The sequence below is a fragment of the Mustela nigripes genome, chromosome 12 (assembly GCF_022355385.1).
Source record: "Mustela nigripes isolate SB6536 chromosome 12, MUSNIG.SB6536, whole genome shotgun sequence".
Classification (NCBI taxonomy): Eukaryota; Metazoa; Chordata; class Mammalia; order Carnivora; family Mustelidae; genus Mustela; species Mustela nigripes.
In genome coordinates this window covers 32,045,741-32,068,781 of record NC_081568.1, presented here as the reverse complement: position 1 = coordinate 32,068,781, position 23,041 = coordinate 32,045,741, and the positions used below count along the sequence as shown (strand labels likewise).

At 38.1% G+C, this 23,041-nt stretch overlaps 1 protein-coding gene across 1 annotated transcript in view; it reads right to left on the bottom strand.

Moving 5' to 3' along the window:
* Positions 1 to 23,041, bottom strand: part of C7 (complement C7) — a 51,897-nt gene that overhangs the window by 28,078 nt on the left and 778 nt on the right. Inside the window, exons 2-8 of the mRNA XM_059417056.1 lie at positions 19,272 to 19,327; positions 17,268 to 17,343; positions 13,222 to 13,363; positions 10,763 to 10,910; positions 9,246 to 9,384; positions 2,488 to 2,658; positions 292 to 535 (exon numbers count right to left, since the gene is read on the bottom strand). Coding sequence (XP_059273039.1) covers positions 292 to 535; positions 2,488 to 2,658; positions 9,246 to 9,384; positions 10,763 to 10,910; positions 13,222 to 13,363; positions 17,268 to 17,343; positions 19,272 to 19,327 — 976 coding nt within the window. The remainder of the gene's footprint in view (positions 1 to 291; positions 536 to 2,487; positions 2,659 to 9,245; positions 9,385 to 10,762; positions 10,911 to 13,221; positions 13,364 to 17,267; positions 17,344 to 19,271; positions 19,328 to 23,041) is intronic.

Here is a 23,041-nt window from a genome sequence, read left to right as displayed (position 1 = left end):
GAAAAGGTTAAGGAGTATTCCAAAAACCCACTCAGCACCCTCTGAGGATAGCCAATAATCATTAATGACTATCTCACATTTCAGGGTACTCTCCAAAAGAGTAGGCAGGCTTTTTCTTAGAGCCTAAAGATTTTGAGTAGAATATAATGGATTCTTGCCATTTTGGATTCCTTTGCAATTTAATCTCTATTTGTCATATTTTAAAGCTCTAAAAGTTTAAGTTTACTACATGTCATTACCCCCATGAAAATTCCTGCAATGTTTTTATTTAATAATTTTTTAATACTTTACCACTTTCTTTGATTTTGTCTGAGTTCACATAAAACAGAACTTTATACTCTCCTCCTAGGGACCCAGACTGCAGATAATGTGTCCCATACTGGTCGATTAATCTTCGGTAGGCACTGTAGTCATACAGAGAGGGAAGGAAGGAGAGCTCCTTCCAGAATGGCTCCGCAAGTTGTAAAAATTCCGGATTGTTATTGATAAACTGAGCCACTTCCACAGAGTTCTGGACAACCAACAACTGATAACTCTATGGGAAGAAGAGAGAGTAGAAAGAGTTTTAGGTTGGAGATAAAAAGGCAGTGGAATAGCTATCCAATGTCTCCATTAACTGCTACCTCCAACCCAAACTATATAAATTTCTATTTTTGATGCATGATGAGGTCTTCTCTGGGCCTGCTCCCTTGAAGCAATCTATGGAACTTTTGGAATACCAAATAGAAGTAATATCTGAGTGATAACATGGTAATTTCTTGCATATATGACCTTTAAGATCTCAAAACCAAGTTGTTATGCCCTCCTCAACTAGAAAAAAGAATCAGCTTCATTAACTGCCAAACAATCTCACAAATAAGTACATAAAACAGTGTGTTCCTGGGGAGTACACAATGACTTATATGTAAGGTGACCATGTAATTTATATTCCATACTGGGGTCCCTCGCTTCATAATGAGGGGGTTTTCTATTTTAATGTAATGAACATACTGTCCTCTATTAGTTGCTGATGTATAATATAGTGACCCAACAATTCCATACCTCACCCGGTCCTCATCACAGCAAGTGCACTTTATCCCCATCACCTGTTTTGCCCATCTCCCCACTCACCTCCTCTCTGGTAATCATCAGTTTGTTTTCCATAATTAAGAGTCTGCTTTTTGGTTTGTCTCTTTTTTATTGTTGTTCATTCACTTTCTTAAATTCCCCCATATGAATAAAATCATGTGACATTTGTCTTTCTCTGAATGACTTATTTCACTGAACATTATACTCTCTGAATCTATCCATGTTGTTGCAAATGGCAAGATTGCATTCTTCTTTCTGGCTGAGTAATATTCCATTGTATAAATATACCACATCTTCTGTATCAATTTGCCTATCAATAGACACTTGGGCTGTTTCCATAATTCAGCTATTGTAAATAATGTTGCAATAAGCATAGGGGTGCCTCTCCCTTTTTGGATTAGTGTTTGTACTCTTTGGGTAAGTACCCAGTAGTGGATACAATGGGTCTTTGAGGACTTCCTAAGCATCTTGTAATGATATCCAGGATGGTCTACCTTAAATCAAATCCTCACTTCTGTGAACAATATAGTATAAAGATGATAAAATGCTTATCCAGCTCCTACCTCCATAGTCAGATTTTTAGTCATAAAACAAATAAAACCACTATTCCTTGTGATTTATTAATCAAGTTACTGACTTCAAGAATGAGATAAAATATGCAAATTTGGAATGACAGTCAGCCTGAAAATTTCTCCAGCATTAAGTGCCTATCAACTAGTGCAATCTATCTCAACTGTTCAGGTTGCCCAAGATAAAACTTTTAGTATCTCAAAACAACAAAGTATCTAAAAATAAGGCTTTTAATTTCTAAGATAAAAATTGGGGTATTTCAAAAGTAATAAAGTGTTCCAAGATCTTTTAGTTTTATGTACCTTCTAAGTGTTAGTGTTTAGGAAGCACATATTAATTGGAATTTTTCAAATATATATAACATTTATATAACCATGTATAGTAATTGTGAATTAGAAATTAAAGAAAATTTTAACTAGTAGATTTGAAAGTAATGCTTTTTCAATAATTTCAAATAAGAACAAATACTTTAATAAGAAAATAAAAAGTAGAGAGGAGCCTGGCTGGCTCAGTGAGCAGAGCATGCCACTCACTCTTAATCTCAGGGTCCTGAGTTCAAGCTCCACATTAGGTATGGAGTCTACTTTAAAAAATGAAGAAGAACAAGAACAAGAAGAAGAAAGAAAAAGAAAACAAAAAGTATAAGTAAATATATTATCCAAGAGAAGTAACAAAACACGATCTTACCTTTTAAAGAGATATATTACATTGTCTCTTTGAAGAAGATAGTACTAACCTCATTTAAAAAAGAAATCTGATCTGTTTGGTAAACACACTTTTAATTAATGTTAATGTTAGAAATATTTAAACAGTAAAATATAGAAAAGTCAACTAATATTTCATACTGACCTTTTTCTTGTGGTTATCATTGTAATTTGGTATTGAATGACAAGATCCAGAAGATGAAGATCCAAAAAGGTGGCTTTTGCTACTGGATGATGTATAGTCTGTCATGGTATTCTTTACATAAGACCAGGTACTATTGTAAAATTCATAATTAAAATCATTATTTATTTTTACCTGTCAAGAAAATGAAAAAGTTTGCTATGACCAAATTAAGGCCTTGGACATAACCAAAAATCTTCTGCCATGGATCCTTTAACATATATACTTCTTCAAACAATCTTCTCCAAAAAGACAAATCTCTTCATTGACACAAAATGACTGTGGCTCTCATGACAACCAGGCCCATATGAGTATAAAGAATAGAGTCCATTCCACAATTACTCTTTGCTAAGAGGGGTGTCAATAATGGTAATTCAAGTGATTCACAGAACACATCTGTGTACAAACATCTCCCACTTTCTTTTAATGTTCAATAGTTAACCCAGAAGTCAGCAAATCAATGAAATTATGCTAACAGAGAACTGAAAAGCCCTTGGTTCCTGATTTTTCCTCTAATGGGAACAGAGATGCAATTCTTTTTTCCCTATGACAGACAGTAAAAGAAAAGTCCATCCCAAAAGAATTTTGAAGCAGACAACAGGAGACTCACATGTGGCTAACAGGGAAGTGAGAGCTCCAAGACAATCATTTATTTATCCCTTATTTTATCCTAGACCAAGTGTCAAAATAAAATACCCAAGAGGGCTGGCAAGTCATATAAATGTTGGAAGATTCCATGGAAGGCAGGGGGATGAAGTGAACACCAACACTGTAAGAAAAGGATACCAACACTCAAATTCATCCTACAGTTAGTATATGTAGCTTTAAGTTCTAGCATTGTCAGTTTAGCTGTTTTTAAGAAAAGAGAAAAATCTGAAATCTTGACAGAAAAATCCCCAGACTTTTTTAAGTTGTTGGCAATTAATTCACTCAAAACTGTCAAACACCATGAAAATAAAACAAGACATACAAGATGACTCCCTCTCACATTGTCTGCTCTGTACCAATAGTCAAATCAGTAACTGTCCTTCCACGAGCATTTGTGTTCTTAGCATACCCACATCTGTGTTTGAGATCAGAGGATAAATAAGCACAGGAACCATTAAAATGATGGATAATCTAAAAGGAATGGAAATGATAGACTACCATATAGCCATTTTAAATGATGTCTATGAAGAAAAATACTGATGTTAAATGAAAAAGTGGGTATACATGTGATAATCCTGCTCATTATAACCATACAAGCATATTCCCCAGTCAAAAAAAGACTAGAAAGAAATTCAGGGGCTCCTGGGTGGCTCAGTCAGTTGAGTGTCTGACTCTCGATCTCAGCCCAGGTCATGGTCTCAGGGTTGTGAGTTCAAGACCTGCACTGAGCTCCAGGAATGTAGCCTACTTTAAAAAAGAAGAATCAGAAAAGAAAAACTAGAAAAATTGAGCAAAATGCCAGAAAATATTGTATTACTTTTATCACCGCCCACGTTCAAAATTATACATGCATGCAAAGAACATGCCAGCAGATAAGAAAAGGTAGATTTATTCATATCTTTTGTTAGAGCATTATTTTCATTACATCATGAAATTGGTTTGTTTAAAAGTCAAAGACAAAAATTCAGTACAAACTGAGATGGAGAATATATGTACTATTATTGACTATGAAGAAGACATTAATAAGAGTGCCATCAGAGATATCTGCAACCACTAGATAGTGTTTCAGTCCTATTTGGTTTTAGAAAGACACAGAATTTACTTTTTTTTTTAAACATTTTATTTATTTGACAGAGATCACAAGTAGGCAGAGAGGCAGGCAGAGAGAAAGCAGTCTCCCCACTGAGCAGAGAGCCCGACGCGGGGCTTGATCCCAAGACCCCGGGATCATGCCTGAGCCAAAGGCAGAGGCTTTAATCCACTGAGCCACCCAGAAGCCCCCAGAATTTACTTTTTATGTCTCTTAAGGAAGAGAAGTTATCTAACTTCTTTTAAATGCAAAAAAAAAAAGAAAAAGCCTGTTTTCCCTCCTCTTCAAATCTGCAATTCAAATACTTGATTAATGCAAATAAGCTTCTTTAGCTCTTCAGTTCACCATCTCCTACTCTCATCTACTCTACACAGAGCTACAAGTCAACTTTTTCAAGGTAACATGATCTTTTTCAATGACCCTTAATTAATATTCTCTCCAACCAACCTAGAAGCCCCCAAACTGATCCTTCCTCTGAAATCACAGATTCAAACATCCTACATTTCTGCCACCTCTTATACTTTTGATTCTCATTCTATTATCCATTATCCAACTTTATAGACACAAGTTCTCTCTCTCTCTCTCTCTCACCACCTTCATATTTTTACTTCCTTCTTTTTCAGATAGACCTCACAGTTCATGACTTCCACCACTCTCTCGCCGATGACTTAACTCTCTTCCCTAGATATGCTTTGCCATCATGTTTTCCTGGCAGAATTCCAACCCTATTTCAATGCTCGCAGCCAATCTGCTTAACACTATGATAGAAAAATCACACAGCTAATCGATCAGTACCACTGTAAGTCCACTCATGATTTCCCGTCTCAGGTGAGTATAGTGCAGCATCCCTATATTTCCATTCTATTTCTCTCCCATTCTCTACAGCATCTATTTCAAATATTTTACCTACCTCAGTCCCCCAATCTTAGAACCTCTTTCCTAACTCTCAGAAAATAATTCTAACCTCTGTCTTTACAAACATTCCCATTATCAGACATGAACTCTCCTAAACTCTGGCGAATAAGTCCACAAGCGTATTTACATCTCTTCACTTCCTTTCTTCAGCAGGTGTCCTTCCTCCACCTAAAGCTAATTTCTGTCTCATCTCTATTGCGTTCCTTCCCACCACTTCTAAGGATATATTAAATTGGTTGCTTATTCCCTCTCCCACAGCTTCAATTTTTCTTTCTCTACTGGCTTAGCCCTATCAAATGTATATGTATTCTAACTCCGCTTAAGTAGACTGTGCTGCAAGGCTTCTGCAGACATAATTTTTGAGTTTACATTCCATATTTCTTATCTATAACTCTATGATTGTGGGTAAATTCTTCGGTATTTTTTGTCTCAACTTTTTTCAATTGTAAAATATAAATGACAGTACCCACATTTTTAGATTATTACAAAGAAAAGAAGGGGACACCTGGGTGGCTCAGTTGGTTAAGCAGCTGCCGTTGACTCAGGTCAGGATCCAGGGATCCTGGGATTAAGCCCTGCATTAGGCTCCCTGCTCAGCAGGGAGTCAGCTTCTCCCTCTCCCTCTGCTCCTCCCCTCTCTGTACTCTCTCTCTCTCTCTCTCTCTCCCTGTCAAATAAATAAATAACATCTTTTTAAAAAGAAAAGAAAGAAGAGCCAGGCACCTGGGTAGCTCAGTCAGCTAAGCATCAGACTCTCGATTTCAGCTCAGGTCATGATCTCAGGATGGTGGGATCAAGCCCCACACTGAGCTCTGTGCTCAGCAGCGAGTCTGTTTGAGATTCTCTCCCTCTCCTGCTGTCCCTCCCCACTGCTCATGCGCTCCTTCTCTTTCTCTAAAATAAATAAGTCTTTTTTAAAAAGAATACGATTTTGTTATTTACTTGATATGTACATAGGATCTCTTTTCCAAAAATATAATGAAGTACATTCAAGACTAAATAGAGGAAAAGCCAGGAAGTAATGAATTTTCTCCACCTTCATCTTTACTCCCCTCTGCACTCATTATAAGCTGACAATGAACACAACAGTCTTTCAACAGTCTCCAGGCTGAATTAGCAAAGTGGTCCTTCCCAAAACAACCACAGAGGAGGAATGTGTTTATGTGTCCAAGACTTTCTTGCAGTATGAGAAAGATGAGCGAACAGAGACAGTGCATGGCATCAAAGATAGTGGCTTAGTCTACATGAAACCAGGTTTGCTCTGGACAAACCACAATGGTAATAACTGAAACAGGCTATAAAATGGACTGACCAATTCTGTTTCCTGTTTATTTACTAATGTTTATGTGCCAATGAGCCAAAAGCCATCTTCCACTCAGAGGTAGCTGAATACCCAGTGGCCTCAGGTCTGTCTGAGTACTGGAGAGCATTTCCCATCCCAATCTCCACACTGGGTTAGCTCTTCAATGACTGACTCACTGCCTAGTGCTTCTACTTTACTTCACTGCCTAGTGCTTCTACTTCACTTCTACTTCACTGTTTTGAGGATCAGGCTTGATCCTCAAAACATCTCCATTCTTCAATCAATAATAGGTTATAATTTCCCTCCACCTCTGACAAACACCTTCAAATTCAGGGACTGGAAAGACATTTCCGATGTCAAAGCAAAATCCAAGTCATGCTGAAATGAATGTCAGAGGTATGCTGTTATTAAATTATTTCTCTTCTTCAGAAACTGCAGACTTCCAGTATGTCTGTCTTCCAACAATGTCAGAAATGCTTTCATGATTTTCTCTGCTCTGTAACTCTCTAAATTTGACCCCCAAAAATATATATGCAATTATCCCTCTTATAATTATGAAAGAATTATCAACACATCCTCCTAGGAAGAGAAGAAAAATATTTCTACATATGCCTATGTTACATTATTCCTTCTGGCCAATGGTTATCTTACAGTATATATTACTCACTGTGTAGAATTTAGAGATGGTAAAGCAATTAAATACAAGATATTGGGAGAGTAAAATAAGCTAGAAAAAGAAAGAGCTGTGAAATCTGACATATTGAATCCAAATTCTACTACTTATTAATTTGGTGATTTAAAGCAAATCAGCTAAAGTACTCTGAGCCTCAATTTCTACCTATATAAAATAGTAAAATATTACTCACTTCCAAAGATATTATAAGGATAAAACCTACACAAACTGCCTAAAATAGTACAGGTGCCACAGGAGATATTAAAAAATTGACAGTTATCATTATTTTTCAGATCAACTTCACTTTTCATTTCCATGATACAGTATTTTTTTAAGATTTATTTATTTATTTAAGAGACAGTGAGAGCAGGAGGGAGCAGAGAGAGAGAGACAGAATCTCAAGCAGACTCCTTGCTGAACACAAAGTCCGACACAAGGCTCCATCTTATGACTCACGAGATCATGACCTGAGCCAAAATCAAGAATCAGAATGCTCAGCAAACCAAGCCTCCCAAGTGCCCCCATGACAAAGTAGTTCTTAAATATAACTTATTCTATTGTAATTCTGTTTGCTATTTATAATGAAAACTGCATTCTGAAGAGGGCTAAGTTTGGTAAACAAAAACCCTGCTGTCTGAACATCCTAATAATTTTTGGCTTACAAATTTGGGAGTAATAGGTAAGAAGTTCTGAGTTGGAAATTTTCAGAATTCTGGGAAGAAGGGAGGAAAGGAGTAAAAGAAGAAGAGGTCTTAGAACAGAGAAGCTGAAATGGGATGAGACCAGAAACTTTGATTTATTGAAGTTCTAAAAGGACAGATATTTTATGATGTAGGACATCAACCATTTTTGTTGACTGGGTTGGCATGACTGCAACAGAAAATCTCTCCTCTATATTCCCTTCAGATGTTCAGTATTCTCTCCCTAAATCCATAACTGTTGCTGTATGAGTGGATTTTGTGTGGAAATCCTGGTAGAGATGGAGGTTAGGTGTATATGATGACAGAAACCGCTCCTAAGAAGCAGGAGCCTAGAACAAAGACCCTGAGACCCTAAGCAAAATGGAAAATTCTAGCAATGCAGATGTTGGCGAGGATAAGGAGCACAGGCTCCCCCTTCCACACTGCCGATAGGGCATAAATTGATGGCACATTCTTTTTGGAAACTTTCCTGAGCAGAGTGTAACCTGTACATAATCTGCAAGGCAGCAATTCAGGTACAAGGTGTATGCCCTAGAGAAGCTCTAACTCATCTGCATAGAACACATGCTCAAGAATGTGCAAGACATTTTCATAAGAAAGAATTGGAACCAGCAATAAAAATGTCATCTACATCAGCATGAATAAATTTCAAAACCATAATTTTGAATGAACAAAAGTCATAGAATGTATACTATAGAACTGACTTATATAAATGGCCAAAAAACAGGCAAAACTGAATCATAAACTTTTATTTAGGGACAAAGACATATGAGATAAATGTATACAGAAAGACAAGTGACTAATATAAAACAGAAGATAGTGGTTGTCTAGGGAGTAAGAGTGGGGAGGATATGGCCAGAGAGGCATAGATGAGAGCCTTTAAGTCAATCTTTGGCAATTCTATGGTGAGTAGTGGGCACATATGAGTATTTGTTTTATTAGCTTCCTTCAAGCTGTGTGTTTATATTAGTCACATTCTTTTACATATATACTATATTTCACAATTTAAAAATAAAAGCATTTTCAAGTGAGCAGACACTGTGGAAGTGGTAAGGAGATCATCATGACCAGTCATGACCAGGGCCTTGAGTTTTGACACCCATACAGGGACAGACCATCAACTTTGGGGCCCATATGGTCGAGGGACTTGAAAATAAGAAAAAAAGAACAGTTCAGCTTAAATGAGACAAATTGAAATAATCATTGCCCTGTACCCCAGAGTTAAAGAATATGTATCCTTTTTAAGTCCATATAAAACATTTGTAATAATTGACCAAATATTAAGCCACAAATAAATTCTCAACAAATACCCAAAAATCAATATCATATAAGTAACAATCTCTGTCAATAATTCACAGATTAAAAATAAATTAAATCAATGAAATTAAGTACCTGGAATGTATAGGAAAGGATATTTCCACTCAGTCTATAGAACTTTTTTCCATCCCCACTAAATACTTTTCTGCATTGACCACTGAAACTTTTAGTGTTGATGACTGTCTTCCTAAACTGGCCAGTGAGTTCATTGTAACTGTTAAAAAAAAAAAAAAAGTAGGGGGGTGGGGGAGGAAGAAAAGATTATTAAAAACCAGAAACAGCACTTGCTGAAAAAGAATTCTAGATAATCTTGAAATAAATTACAGTTGAGTATCTCTTTGATAGAGCTCAAATAATGAGAACAGTTTCCTAATGCACACCATACATTTTCCAACCTTCCTTGTGTGTATAATGGCTAAAACTAAAAGCTTGGGAGACTCCAACATCCCTTCAGTCTAAGAACATGTTTGCGAAACACACAGTCCTTTTGTATCTATAGCAACAGCTGGTTTTATGTTGAGTCTATAGATAAAACCAGTACAACTAAGACTACTCTTGAGGAGAGGGAATTCTTCTTTTCTTTTCTTTTTTTTTTTTTAAGATTTTATTTATTTGAAGAGAGGGAGAGAGAAAGAACACAAACAGGGAGGAGGGGCACGGAGGGAGGGGAAGCAGGCTTCCTGCTGAGCAGGGAGCCCCACGTGGGGCTTGATCGCAGGACCCCAGGAACATGATCTGAGCTGAAGGCAGATGCTTAACCAACTGAACCACCCAAGTGCCCCTGGAAGGAACTTTCTGCAATAAATTTCACCTAAATTGCCTCTTAGCATACTGACTGGTACACTCTTTAGACTAATTTTACCATTTCTCTGTTAATGAATTTAAAATATTACAGAAAAATCACCTCTGACTCTAAAATAAACTATTTTAAAGCCTTAAAATCTCAACTTGGATCTGACCCTTCAGAATTCCTTTTGAAAAGACAACATGGTATTGTCCCAACTTCACTTGAAAATCAAAGTTTCCAGCTGGTTAAGACAATTCTTTTTCAAGCTTAAATATCCCAACACAGCACTTTCTCCATTCTTTCTCTGTTCTTATTCTAATATCTCTTTGTTCTCTTGAGTAGCTCCCCATAATTGTCATGAACCAGTTCTCGCTCTGTCTCTCTCTCTATTTCTACCTTTCTCCCAGAAGATGACCAACCATCTGGGTTTTCCCAGGTCTGAGGGGTTTCACTGGACATAGGACCTCCGGTGCTAAAAGTAGGATAGTCCAGGGACAAGTGGACACTCTACATTTACCACATATATTTTCAGGTATACAGGTAAGATGCCTGGATGGCTCAGTTGGGGAGTATGAGACTCTTGATCTCAGCGTTATAAGTTTGAGCCCTACAATGGGGGTAGAAATTAGTTAAATAAATAAAACTTCAAAAAAATGTTTTTTTAGTGTTTCAGAATGTGGCAAAGAGCTCTGAGCCAAAGGCTTAGATATTATGACCTGTTATTAGACTTACCAAACCATAAAACAAAAACAAAATGAAAAGCTACAGCCCATCCATATACACAGGAAGCTGCCCAGTACCTTACCCATTTCCAGTAAGTTCTATGTTGGGAGGAGGTTCATCAAGGTCACAGGAAGGTCTGCTTTGTGAGTCCTCACATCTGTCTTCATCAGCACCATCCTCTTCACAGTCAGAATCCCCATTGCAAACCAAAGATTTGCTGATGCACTGGCCTGTAGACAAGATAAGCCCCCAACAAAAATAAAAGAAGGAAGAAGGTGGAAACTACCTAGAATCGAAAAGGTTTTGCCTCTGGGGTGCCTGGATGGCTCATTGAATTGAGCTTCAACTCTTGGCTTCAGCTCAGGTCATGATCTCAGGGTCATGATATCAAGCCCTGTGTGGGGTTCCATGTTCAGCAGATTCTCTCTCTCTCCCTCTCCTCCTCCCCCTGTTTGTGGTCGCTTTTTCTAGATTAAATAAATAAATCTTTTAAAAAAAAAAAAAAAAAGGTTTTGTCCCTGGACCCCAACTCTGCACTAATATTCTACTGTGAATTTGAGATCAATCTTCATGGTGTCCAGGGAAGGACTGGTGATTATTTTGGCCCTCGTATTCTATTTCTTTCAAAGACTTTATTTATTTATTTGACCAAGAGAGATCACAAGTAGGCAGAGAGGCAGGCAGAGAAAGAGGGGGAAGCAGGCTCCCCGCTGAGCAGATAGCCCAATGCAGGGCTTGATCCCAGGACCCTGAGGTCATGACCTGAGCCAAAGGCAGAGGCTTTAACCCACTGAGCCACACAGGCGCCCTATGGCCCTCATAATCTAACACACAAAATAGATCCTGACCTCAGCTGGAAACAAAATTAAAAATAAAAGCCAAATTCAAATTCCAGGCTCTCCACCATAATCAAGCCATTTGTCTGAACCTCCCCAAAATCAAAAGGCGCCAACCTCTAGAAGGATAAACTGACATCCTGCCCTTCAACTTTCAGTTCATTTTTTTTTGTAATCACTGACCAAGATGCCAAAGCTCTGCTTGTTTTGGTGATTTGCTGTGTAAGACTGTGAGAGCATGGAAACTGGGTCAAAAGGTTAAAACTCAACACTTCTTGAGCACCTACTCTGTGCAAGGCACCCTTCCAGATGTTAAGTTACAGACAAAAATAAAAATGGTATGCTGGGCTTTTCATATACTTTATGATCTAGTAGGAAGGACTATGAAGACACAGATCATTATAATCCCACAATGTAATTGTTACAGTAGATGGGCATGGAGGAGGCACTGAAGGGTACCAGATGATCTAACCCTCGCCTACCTCCCCAACATTATTTCCAGCCATTCTTCAACCTGCTTCCTATACCCTCATCACACCTACGTGAAATAAAGGCCAGGCTTTCTCTCATCTCCTTACTCTAATACGTCTCTCAGCCTCAAAGGGTTTCTCTGCCTGTCATGTGCACGTCCTTTAAAAATCAAAGTACCTATGAGCTCCTCTCAGAGACCATCCCTATGCCACAGGTTGTAGTACAACTCCTTCGTTCATGTTCTCATACTCTGCATTGCACACACCTGTTCTGATGGTGTCCCATGCACCCCACTGTTGTCTCACACAATCCCATACACCAAACATTTGTTGAGAGTCTACTAGGTACCAGGTACTTCAGCTGCAAAAATTAAAGGAATATCATCCATATCCTCAAGGAGTTCACAAGAGAGAAACCAGACCAACAAACACCCCAGATTACAGATGGTACAACGTACATATGTACAACATGCATAGGGAACACAGAGAAATGATTTGTCAGTTGAGGAGTTAAGGAATGCTTCCTAAAAGAGGAGCCATCTGATTTGGGTTTTGGAAGTAAAAAAGGAGTTAGAGAGGTATTACCGAGGAGCACTTCTAATACAGGGATTATTTATGTGCTATTCTGCCCATAAACTTTAATATTTGTGAAGGAAGAAGCTATGTGTTTCATTTACATATCCACAATCCTCACCACTATATCTGGAGCATAATAACAATAATAAATATTTGCTAAAAGTTGTTGAATTAATCTGATTGCACCAATGCTACCTAAACAATAGGTCAAATAACCCTCAGTGCCCAAACTTGAAATTATGTTTCAATCACCCTGTGCATAGGAGTGACCTCTATTGCTTCTTGATTAGCTAATCAGAGTTGCTTTCCTTGTAAGCGTAATAATAACTTGGGCAGTAACCTTGTTTTTGCCCAGTCTTGATGTACCAGACTCACTCTACATCTTGACCAAAAATGCAATGTCAAGAGCAGCCTGGGTCGGTCAATTGCCATATTTCTTTTCAAAGAAGCAAGGAGTATGTTCACCTTTGTTACCAAATGAAATAATGATGTTACATTTGAAATAATGATAGCTGAGTGTATAATTAATATGCCAACAAAATTAATTTTCAGGCCAATATAAATTCAGTAAAATTGAATAAATACATACTGAGCAAGTTGATCAAATAACATTTGAATTTACACTCGGCATGGAGTGTCCAAACCTACGGAAAAGATACCTGAGAAACACCTGAACCGCTCTCCACATCCCTCTTCCACCGGACATCCTAGTGTAGGTTCACACGATTGTGTTTCAAATGCACTTCCGACGCAAGGTTGACCGCCATACTGCCCATAAACAGCAACTGACCGCCTGCGAGTCTAAACACAAAACAGGTAGTGTTTTTGGACGTCTCCTTTCCTTTGTCTGAGAGGCAAAATCGGAGAGAAATGAATACAATTGAAGAAACAGTGTTCAGGAAACTGTTCTGGTGGGCAGATGTAAAACCTCCAAAATCAATATACCCACAGACCCACCTGTCGTGGAGTCCTGTGACACTTGGAGTACTACTTAGGAAGGACTCACAGCTACTTATTTATTCTCAGGATTGAGTGTAAAAGAAATATATATATATATGTTAGTGGATCTTTAAGAAAGTAACTTGAAAGAGCCAGGTAGACACATAAGCAAACCTGTTGCATTACAGATGATTAATGCTTTTGCTCAAGCTGTGTGCCAGGAGCTAACTCGAAAGGTGAAACCAATTTTGCCAGAGGTGGGGAAAGGATCCTAGGAACCAGGGTTAAGGAGAAATTAAGTCAGAAACACCATTGGGAAAGTGGTGGTAATTAATCTGGGTTGAATGTTAAGCCTTCTTCGGGAAGACAAGTCTAGGCAAAGCAATCTGGAGAACCTCATATGGCAGTACGGAAGACAAATGGACAGCGCAGAAGCCTCGGTAGTCCAAAGACAAAGCTACTTCTGACAGACAAACAAAATCACTGGCCTCTGAAATGGGAAACACGTCAAAGGCAAATCTCTGGGAGAGAAAGTATGGGAAAAATAGAGGAAATCATCGAGCCACATGAAAAACAAATAATTCGTCCTAAAATTCAGTTAGTCAATATGAAGCCATGCATCTAACACTTAAACACACAGAGGTCCACAGAATCCTTTGCGTCCCCAACAGCAGTCAGATGAATCATGTGAGCCTCTTTCTGTACTCACCTTTTCCCTATCTAAAAAAATAAACAAAATCTGACATTCCAGAGAATTTAAGACTTGAGCAAAGACCAACAGGGAAGACAGGATATACAGACTGATGTGGGGGCCAGTAGTGGAATGGTCAAGAAAGATTTCTTGCGATGGTTTTGGTGCAAAAAGTTGTTTTGATGATAGCAGGGGACAAGGGCCCCTGGGGAGAAAGAGCTGCACTTTTGCTCCATGAAGCTGGTGGTTACGTACTTCATGTTCAAGGGAGAGGACGTGCAGGGAGTATCAGATCATAAATGTCTTCTTCAAATTTCTACTCATGAAAATACTTTTGCAGGATTTCTCCGGTGCTTGTCATTGGGCCATCAGTGAGATGAACAGGTGGTCATGAGACCCTCATGTATTTGTTCCTTATGGGAACTATGCAGGCTATAGGTCAGCCTTCGGAGCTAAATGTGAACACATTGCTGCTTCTGTCCCTCATCACAAGCCAAGGTGGAATCGCCTCATCCCTTCTAATCTGGGTTAGAAGTGGGGATTCTTTCAGACAAAGGGTCACAGGAACGTAATTTGCTCTTTGAGGGGTTTTGTCAGCCTGGGGCAGACCCTGGCAACTTCTGTTGGGTCTAAGCAGAGGAGTCTTGGAGGAATAAGAGTGGGGAATGGAGCTCAGCACAGTTCCTGATAAGTTTTTAATCTCCGTGTTTAATTGATGAAGACACCTCTCATACATGTCTTTTTAAATTGTCCTTTTCCGAAGTTCCAAAGCACAGATTGTGTAGTGTGTCTAAAGAATGCTTCCCTCTCTCTCAGTAGGTGCATGACCTTGACAGCTGCCCATTGAGAACAGTCTCATTCTCACCTGACAAATTCTGGTCTTCTGACCCTATTTTCATTTTCACTTGTCTCTTTCTGAATGAAAATTTTGTCATTATAATCTAGAGATATAATCATTGCATGATGACCTTTATGCAAATACTAATATGAAAAATACCTTCCATCTCTTTCTATTTAACATTCTTTCATAACTTGTTGTTGAATTATAAAAATGTTTTCTGTAGTTGGTGTCTGACTTTTGCCTTGTTATTCATGTACCCATTTTCCTGTAATCAGAGTAGTCATCTATTCACCCAAAGCCAAATTCTGCATTTGTGTAACTTGTTTTATAAATACCACTCATGTAGGTACCAGATGCTTGATGAAAGTGATGATTATGATGAGGCTTCAAAACAGAAGTTATCTTCTATAATATGGTTCTGTTATTTTAATAATTAAAAAGTGGTTTTTGAATACACATTTTTATTCAAACTGAACCACCTTTAAAATATTTTGCAAATATAGAATCATGTTGTATATCTGAAACTAATACCATGTCATGTGGTAATTATATTTCAATAAAAACATCTTTAATCATTCAAATGTTTAAAACCTTTAAAGTAAGCATTATATTTTTGGAATTGATCCTAGGAAAATTATCGGAACAGAGGACTGATTTCTATGTACAAAAATGTTCACTGAAGTTTTATTTATAATAACAAAAATGTACAAATCCTAAATCTCAAACAATAGGAAAATAGATAAATAAGATTGGTATACTCATATAGTGGAAAATAATACAGCTGTTAAAATTCCAGCCAAAAGTGTAATTTTAAAATAGTAGAGGGGTACCTTGGTGGCTCAGTTGGTTAAGGGCCCAACTCTTGAGCTCAGCTCGGGTCTTGATTTAACAGTCCTGAGTTCAAGCCCCTTGTTGGGCTCCATGCTGGGCACAAAACCTACTTTAAAAAAAAAAAAAAAAAACAGTAGGAAAGAGGGGCACCTGGCTGGGTCAGTCAGTGGAACATACTACTCCTGATCTTAGGGTCGGGAGTTCAAGCCCCACATGTGGCATGGAGTTCATTTTTTAAAAAAATTTTATGGGTGCCTGGGTGGCTCAGTCATTAAGTGTCTACTTTTGGCTCAGGTCATGACCCCAGGGTCCTGGATCCAGCCCCCTGTCGGGCTCCCTGCTCAGTGGGGAGCCTGCTTCTCCCTCTGCCCCTTACCCTGCTTGTGCTCTCTCTCTCTTTCTCTAGTAAATTAATGAAATCTTTTTAAAAATTAAAAAAAAATTTTTTAAACAAAAAAATTTTTAATAGTGGAATATACAACTATAGTCAAACAATTCTATTTTAAAAAATTACAAACACACAGAGAAGATAAATTGAAAGAATAGCAAAATGAAGTTATAGTCATGTCTTTTAAATGGTGAAATTATAAGTAGAGTTTTCTTTATATAGACTTTCCCATGTTTTCTCAATAAGTAACTTATAATAAGGGGACTTATTGTATACTAATATATATATAGTATATTATATATATATTATATTAATTATATATATTAATTTATGTTATATAAAATAACAGGCACTTTTAGAAGTCCTCTATTATCTCCAGATCAATTCCAGCATTTTATTTGTATTACTTAGAATTAAACCTTAAAATGTTTAAAAATGCAGGGGCTCCTGGCTGACTCAGTCAGTGGAGCACAAGACTCTTATACCCGGGTTGTGGGTTGGAAGCCCATGTTGGGTGTAGACATTACTTAAAACTAAAATCTTTAAAAAAAAAAAAAAAAGTGCAAAATGTTTCACTCTTCATGGTCATTCACTATTACTTAGGCAAAACAAAGCAACCATTTTGTACTTGTCAGTGTTTGTTTTAAATACGAAGAAAAGGTGAACCCAGTAAAAATGAAACTGATTTTGAATTACATACTAACTTCATTTCACACTCTTCTTTTTCTCTAATAGTTAAAGAGTTAGTGAATTGCTTTATCCTGCGTACAATTCTAGGCTCAAATATAAGATTTAGAAAAGTCCTGCAAGAAAAATAAGAATGCAGAAATTACTTTATTACATTATTAATTATTAAAGCATTACTTTTCTCCCTTTAAAATTACTAATTGTATTTTAAAAAAGCAAAATATAACATGTCAAAAGCTAATGTCTTTTGTCCATAAATCAGCTCTATCAGTATAAACAATATAGACAATAAAGAAACAATAAACACAAAATTTTAGTATGGTCCTACCTGAGTCTTTGTACAACCATTGCATTCTGACCATGAAGCATAGGAATCCCACTGGCAATTGACTGGAGAGGCAGCTCTGTTGAGTTGTTATAAGTCAGGTAGAAGATAAGGAGAGGGGAAACACAAAGAATGGTCAAAAATATTTTTTAAAAAATTGCTTCACAATTTTTTAAGAGACACCAAAAGCATCCCAAGATATATAAAAATGTATGTGGAAGGGAGCAAAGTTTTTAGAGATTAATATTTATTAAACATCTATTATGTACCAGACATTTAATTCAGACACCTGAGCTGAAGAAACAATAAGAGATAGATCACTGCCTATGGGTAGAGGAGAAGACAAAGATGCAGATGTATAAACCAACAGTCATAATATGATCATATAAACATGATCTATAATCCAATATACGTCATTTGATCCATTTCATACCAGAAATGGGTACAGTATAATGTATTGTGGAAATATAGATAAGAGACAGTTCACATGTGAGAGGGTAGGTGAGAACATATAAGAGGAAGGTATTCTGGCCTTTGAAAGGATTCTGAATGACAAATTGAAGAGTTCTACAGAAACTCTTCACTGGAAGACAAAAAGCTCTAAAAATACCCTATGAGAAGTGAGAAACTGAAACCTGACCAAGACTAAAGGGACAGAAAATTATTTTTAGATATTCCCCCTGTTCATTTAGGCTACTTCTTTCTCAAGAACACACCCAAGAAGAGTCAATTTGAGCTTAAGCAATTCTACTCCACTAAAATACATGAAAAATGGACAGTCGGTTCTCATGTGATACTTAACTCCAGCTTTGCCAAGAAGATCACACGGCTTGGCCTAGCATAAAAGCACATTTTACAAGGGGCAGAGGAAATCAGACTCCTGATTTCTGGATTTTGAGCACATTACTAGCCTTGGAGACATCTGGAGTAAGGTGATTTGCACTTGTCTTAAGCCTCTGAGGTGACCCTGAGTAAGTTGTCCCCTTTATAGTGTATGTGCCTCACATGCTTTTATGAAGACAATGTTGCTAATCTGTCATCTTGATATGGCCATAATGATCCAAAGCCTTAGTGTCTGTGACCCTTAAATCGAACTTGCCATTTTTCTATGTGGGGTCCCAGGAACAGGCAGAGGACTTCCCCAAACACCGAAAGCTAGCTTGTGCTTCTCTCCTCTGTGCTCCCACAGTAGGGCATGCAGGCCTCTCCCAGAGAACGGAGCACATCTGCACTGAAATCAACCATTTCAAGATCTGAGTCACCTGGTAGACTCCCTGTACTGTGTTGGTTCTCTTTGCATCCCCATCATAGCTCAGCTCCTGAAACATATTCTGAGAGACCGATGAAGAGAACTGACCTGGTCCTATCCCACCAAACCGATGAGAGCAAAACAAGGCCATGGGTAAATGAGGTTGGCTTTTTTCCAGGTCTCAGAGTCAATAAACCTAACTTCTTAAAAAAATAAGAAATAAAAAAAAAAATTAAAAATCTCTGACCCAGACATGAGCTACCCTTGCGGTGAGCATAGCATAACATATAGACTTGTCAAATCACTATGGTGTACACCTTAAACTAATGTAACATTGTGTGTCAACTATATTTCTGTTAAGGAAAAACACAAAACAAAACAAAAAACTCTCAAGCTTTCAAATCCAAAGAATGTTTTGCAACGACTTCATTTAAAAGTCAAATTCTGCTCTAAGTTGTGTCAATTCTAAGGTTGGTTCAATTCTCTGAATTGCAGGTAAAATCACGATACTGGGATAAGAAGAAAATCTTGAGGTATTTTTAGATTTCAGGTTTCTTTCTTACAGGAAAAAAATGAAGTAATATAAGAATAAGAATAAAACACGCTTTTGCTAGCATTGCCTTTTCTCAAAATGTGGACATATAAAATATTAAGAGATAAAGATGTGTCAGGCTGCAACGTAAAAATCAGGCCATGTACTAAAGAACTTCCTAAAAATAAAAAAGAATTTTTAATGATTTCCAAAAAAAAATTCTCACCTTGAAAAAACTTGGAACTCTCCTATAAATCCCACCAAGATGAATAAAAGTATTACCTAGGTGTGAAGAGGGAGGAGGAAAAAACATTACTTTAGTTTGCATTTCTTTCATGAGTTGAAAGTGTACACATTCCTTCACGTCAAGATTTGTGAGTTGGGAATATAAAGAAGGAAAGAACCATGGAGCAGGCTCAACGACGGTGCTTGTCCTTGAAATTTCCATTCTAAATTAAAGTTTAATACAGTTCTGTTGAGCTCGCCCTCTACTGTTCATTTCTGTAAAGACAACTAGGGGCTGGGGAATGTCATGGCCAGACACATGGAAAATTTAACTCATTAGAGCCTCTCTTTAGGGATCTTTTAATTCCGTTCTCCACTCATCTTCACTCTAACTTCAACACGCATAAGGACACCTGGAGAGGAGGAAGCCTAGAAGAAAGACCAGCCAAGAATAAGGAGTTAGAAGGGAAATACGCATCCTACATGAAGAGTCAACCAAAGTTGAAGCACGTCCCTAGGCAGAAGGCGGTGACGCTCGCCCAGACCCTTAGTTCTGTGGCTGGGTCAGATTTAAAACACCTCCAAGGCCTTTTGTAATCATCTTTCCATGACAGCGCCAGCCTAAATATTGAAGATTTAGTAGATCACAAAATTATATATAAAATGAGGTTACATTTTGTATCAAAAACCAAATATGGGGCACCTGGGTGGCTCAGTTGGTTAAGGGACTGCCTTCAGCTTAGGTCATGATCCCAGAGTCCCAGGATGGAGTCCCTCATCGGGCTCCCAGCTCCATGGGGAGTCTGCTTCTCCCTCTGACCTTCTCCCCTCTCATGCTTTCTCTCACTCTCTCTCTCAAATAAATAAATAAAATCTTAAAAAAAAAAAAAACCCAAACATGTATTAAAAACAAATCTAGAAAGACATAATAAAAGGTAATTCTTTCCTTCTGGTATGAAACTACAGGTGATTTCTTTTATCTTTTTTTCTACTTTTATGTATTTCCCTACTTTGACCACTGAAGGTGTCCATGAATAGAATTCAAATCTTTACTGGAGACTCTCTAAGTGTCAAATGTATTCAATTCATAACCCAGTGTAAAAGTTCTTAAAACCATCATATCCCACATTTTAACAAGCCAATATTCTTTCTCTTCTCCCTGATCTCCCCAGACATTTTTCCCTCTCCAGGTATTCGAGGAGTGGCTTCCCAACATTTTTTCCAGACCTTTCTACTTGCCTTCCTAGATCACTGAGGTCTTATTAGGTATCTTTCTTCCCGTTGTAAAATTCTAGTTGCCTGCTTCTGATTTTTACTGTTCCACAAAGCTTATTATTCTGATAAACACAACCAAAACACTAAGAGCTGTGGGCATCCTGGAAATGAGTGAACAATGGCAGGGGAAGCTGTGAATACTTTTCGGACTTTTCAAAGACCACATAAAGCACATAATCTAAACCAACACTTATTTTAAGGTTTTTCTTTTTTTAATTAAAAACAAGGATTTCTTCTTTATTTTTTCAATAATGTCTTTACTCTGTGCTGTGTCAACTCATTTTTCCTCCCTCTGGGAAAGCCGGTCGTATAGCTCTTTTAGTCACTCCGAGGCACTAACAAATTGTCACATTTTCAGAAAACAAAAATTCTGAAACAATCTAAACAGTCAAATTTCAGTTCAGTATTCAATTTTAATTTCTCTCTTACTTCCTGATCCCAGATGCTCCTAACAAGGGCAGAGTGGTGTTTGCTTCAGAATTCCTTCCCCTGGTGCTTGTGCTTTTCTTCCCCATCTCTCTGAGCTGTCTCTGTCTTCTTCAAAGTCACGGCAGCAGGAAGGAGAGGGGCAAGAGCCAGAAAGGGGGTCCACACTGGGTCCATGAGAGATTTGCTCACATCCTCATCCTGTTAAGCTCTGGATGTCAGGATGTAACCAACACTGTTGTGTCGTTTTACTCTCCTGAACGCAAGCCAGTGAACCAGCCTGTGCCTTTAGATTTTCATGACTAGCGTATCATTCCATGATATGGAAATGCTGGGGTTCAGAACAGTCAAGAAAGAATTCTTGAGATGTCTTCAGTCCAAAAAGGTGGGTTTATTTAAGTACAGGGATAGGACCCTTTGGCAGAAGGAGTACCCCCTGGAGTTGTGATGGGTGACTGATTATATACTTTTAAGTTGGGAGAGGGATTGGGATAATGTGTGTATCTAAGGAATTTTGGAAGCAAGGTGTCCAAAACCCTGAAGGGGCTAACTATTGTTAGGAAAAGATCATTTATTACTGCCTAATAATATCTTAGTCATGAGACCCTTCAGATGTGTATCAGTGGGCCACATGCTTGGAGGATGACTGCTAACATATGTATCTTGGAGGTGTGGGGGGAGTAGAAATAAAGGAAGTTTCCAAAGGAATTTGTATATGTTTGAGTAGACTTACAGGACCGGGGGGGGGGGGGGGGAGGGGTTTGGGCAGGTAGGATAACATTAAGTTAAGATTGACTTTTGTTCTTAGCAAAGTGTCCACACTGAGGCAGCTGAGTTCCTAAAGGAAGGTCACTCCACCTGTTTCAAGGACTTGTCAATGGGCAGTAGGCAGTAAGGAAATAATGTTTTCTTTTGCCTTTGTTTCCCACATCATTTCCTATATCCCCCATCCTCTAAGGGTCATGATCTTGCATACTCGTAAGGATGCAGATAGTCAAAGGGTCACCAGACAGACTTATAGCTACTTTTTTTTTTTTTTTTTTTTTTTTTTTGAGAGAGAGTGAGAGAGCACATGAGCAAGGGGATGGTCAGGGAGAGGCTTAAGCAGAGTCTGCAGTGAGCATGGAACCTGATGCAGGGCACCGTCCCAGGACCCTGAGATCATGACCTAAGCCGAAATCAACTGTCTGCTGCTTAACCAACTGAGCCACACATGTGCCCCGAGATGCCCTTTTCATATTACTGCATTGCCTGTCCAGCATCTCACTCTAAAATGTCGGGATACTGAGCACTTACTGTTCTTGGCCTTCAACTCTCAGCAAAAACAGGCATCATGAAAAAATTCATTAACATTCTACGGCATAAGTTTTAAAAGAATTTCAACCAAGTTTTAGGGAACACACTTTTTTTCATCAGGACTGCCTTTGCCAGCACCTTCCCCATATATGTATTCTTATGATAGCCTGTGAAGATCTGCCTATTACAGGGCAGTTTTGTTCATGAGCTATATAAGCTGAATCTTTAACCAAGAGAATTCCTGGAAATTTGTTACCTGGGTCCCTGAAAATGAAGTAGTTATCATTTCCCACCTTCAAGGAGAATATCTTTTTTTAAGATTTTTATTTTATTTATTTGACAGAGAGAGCACAAGCATGGGGAACAGGAGAGGAAGAGGGAGGCCAACATGGGGCTCAGCCCCAGGATCCTGGGATCATGACTTGAGCCCAACACTGATGCTTAACCAACTAAGCCACCCAGGTGCTCCCAAAAAGAGTATCTTAACAAATGAACAAAATAGAATAATCACAAATTAATAACAAATGATGCAAAAATAAGTTCAAGTGGCTGCCTTTGCTCCTATCTTTGGCTGAACTGTAATTTTTCTAACATTTGGCTACATTGCACTGGACCAACACGTGTACTTGGAAAACTTCTAACTGCCTTCCATTCATCTGTGTCTTCCACTCTCATATTCCTGACCCTTTCTTTCATCAAAGATTCCAGATTCTAAAATTCCAAGTCTTCAACTTCACTTATATAAAGCTCTTGGATGAGTCAAATCATGGTGTT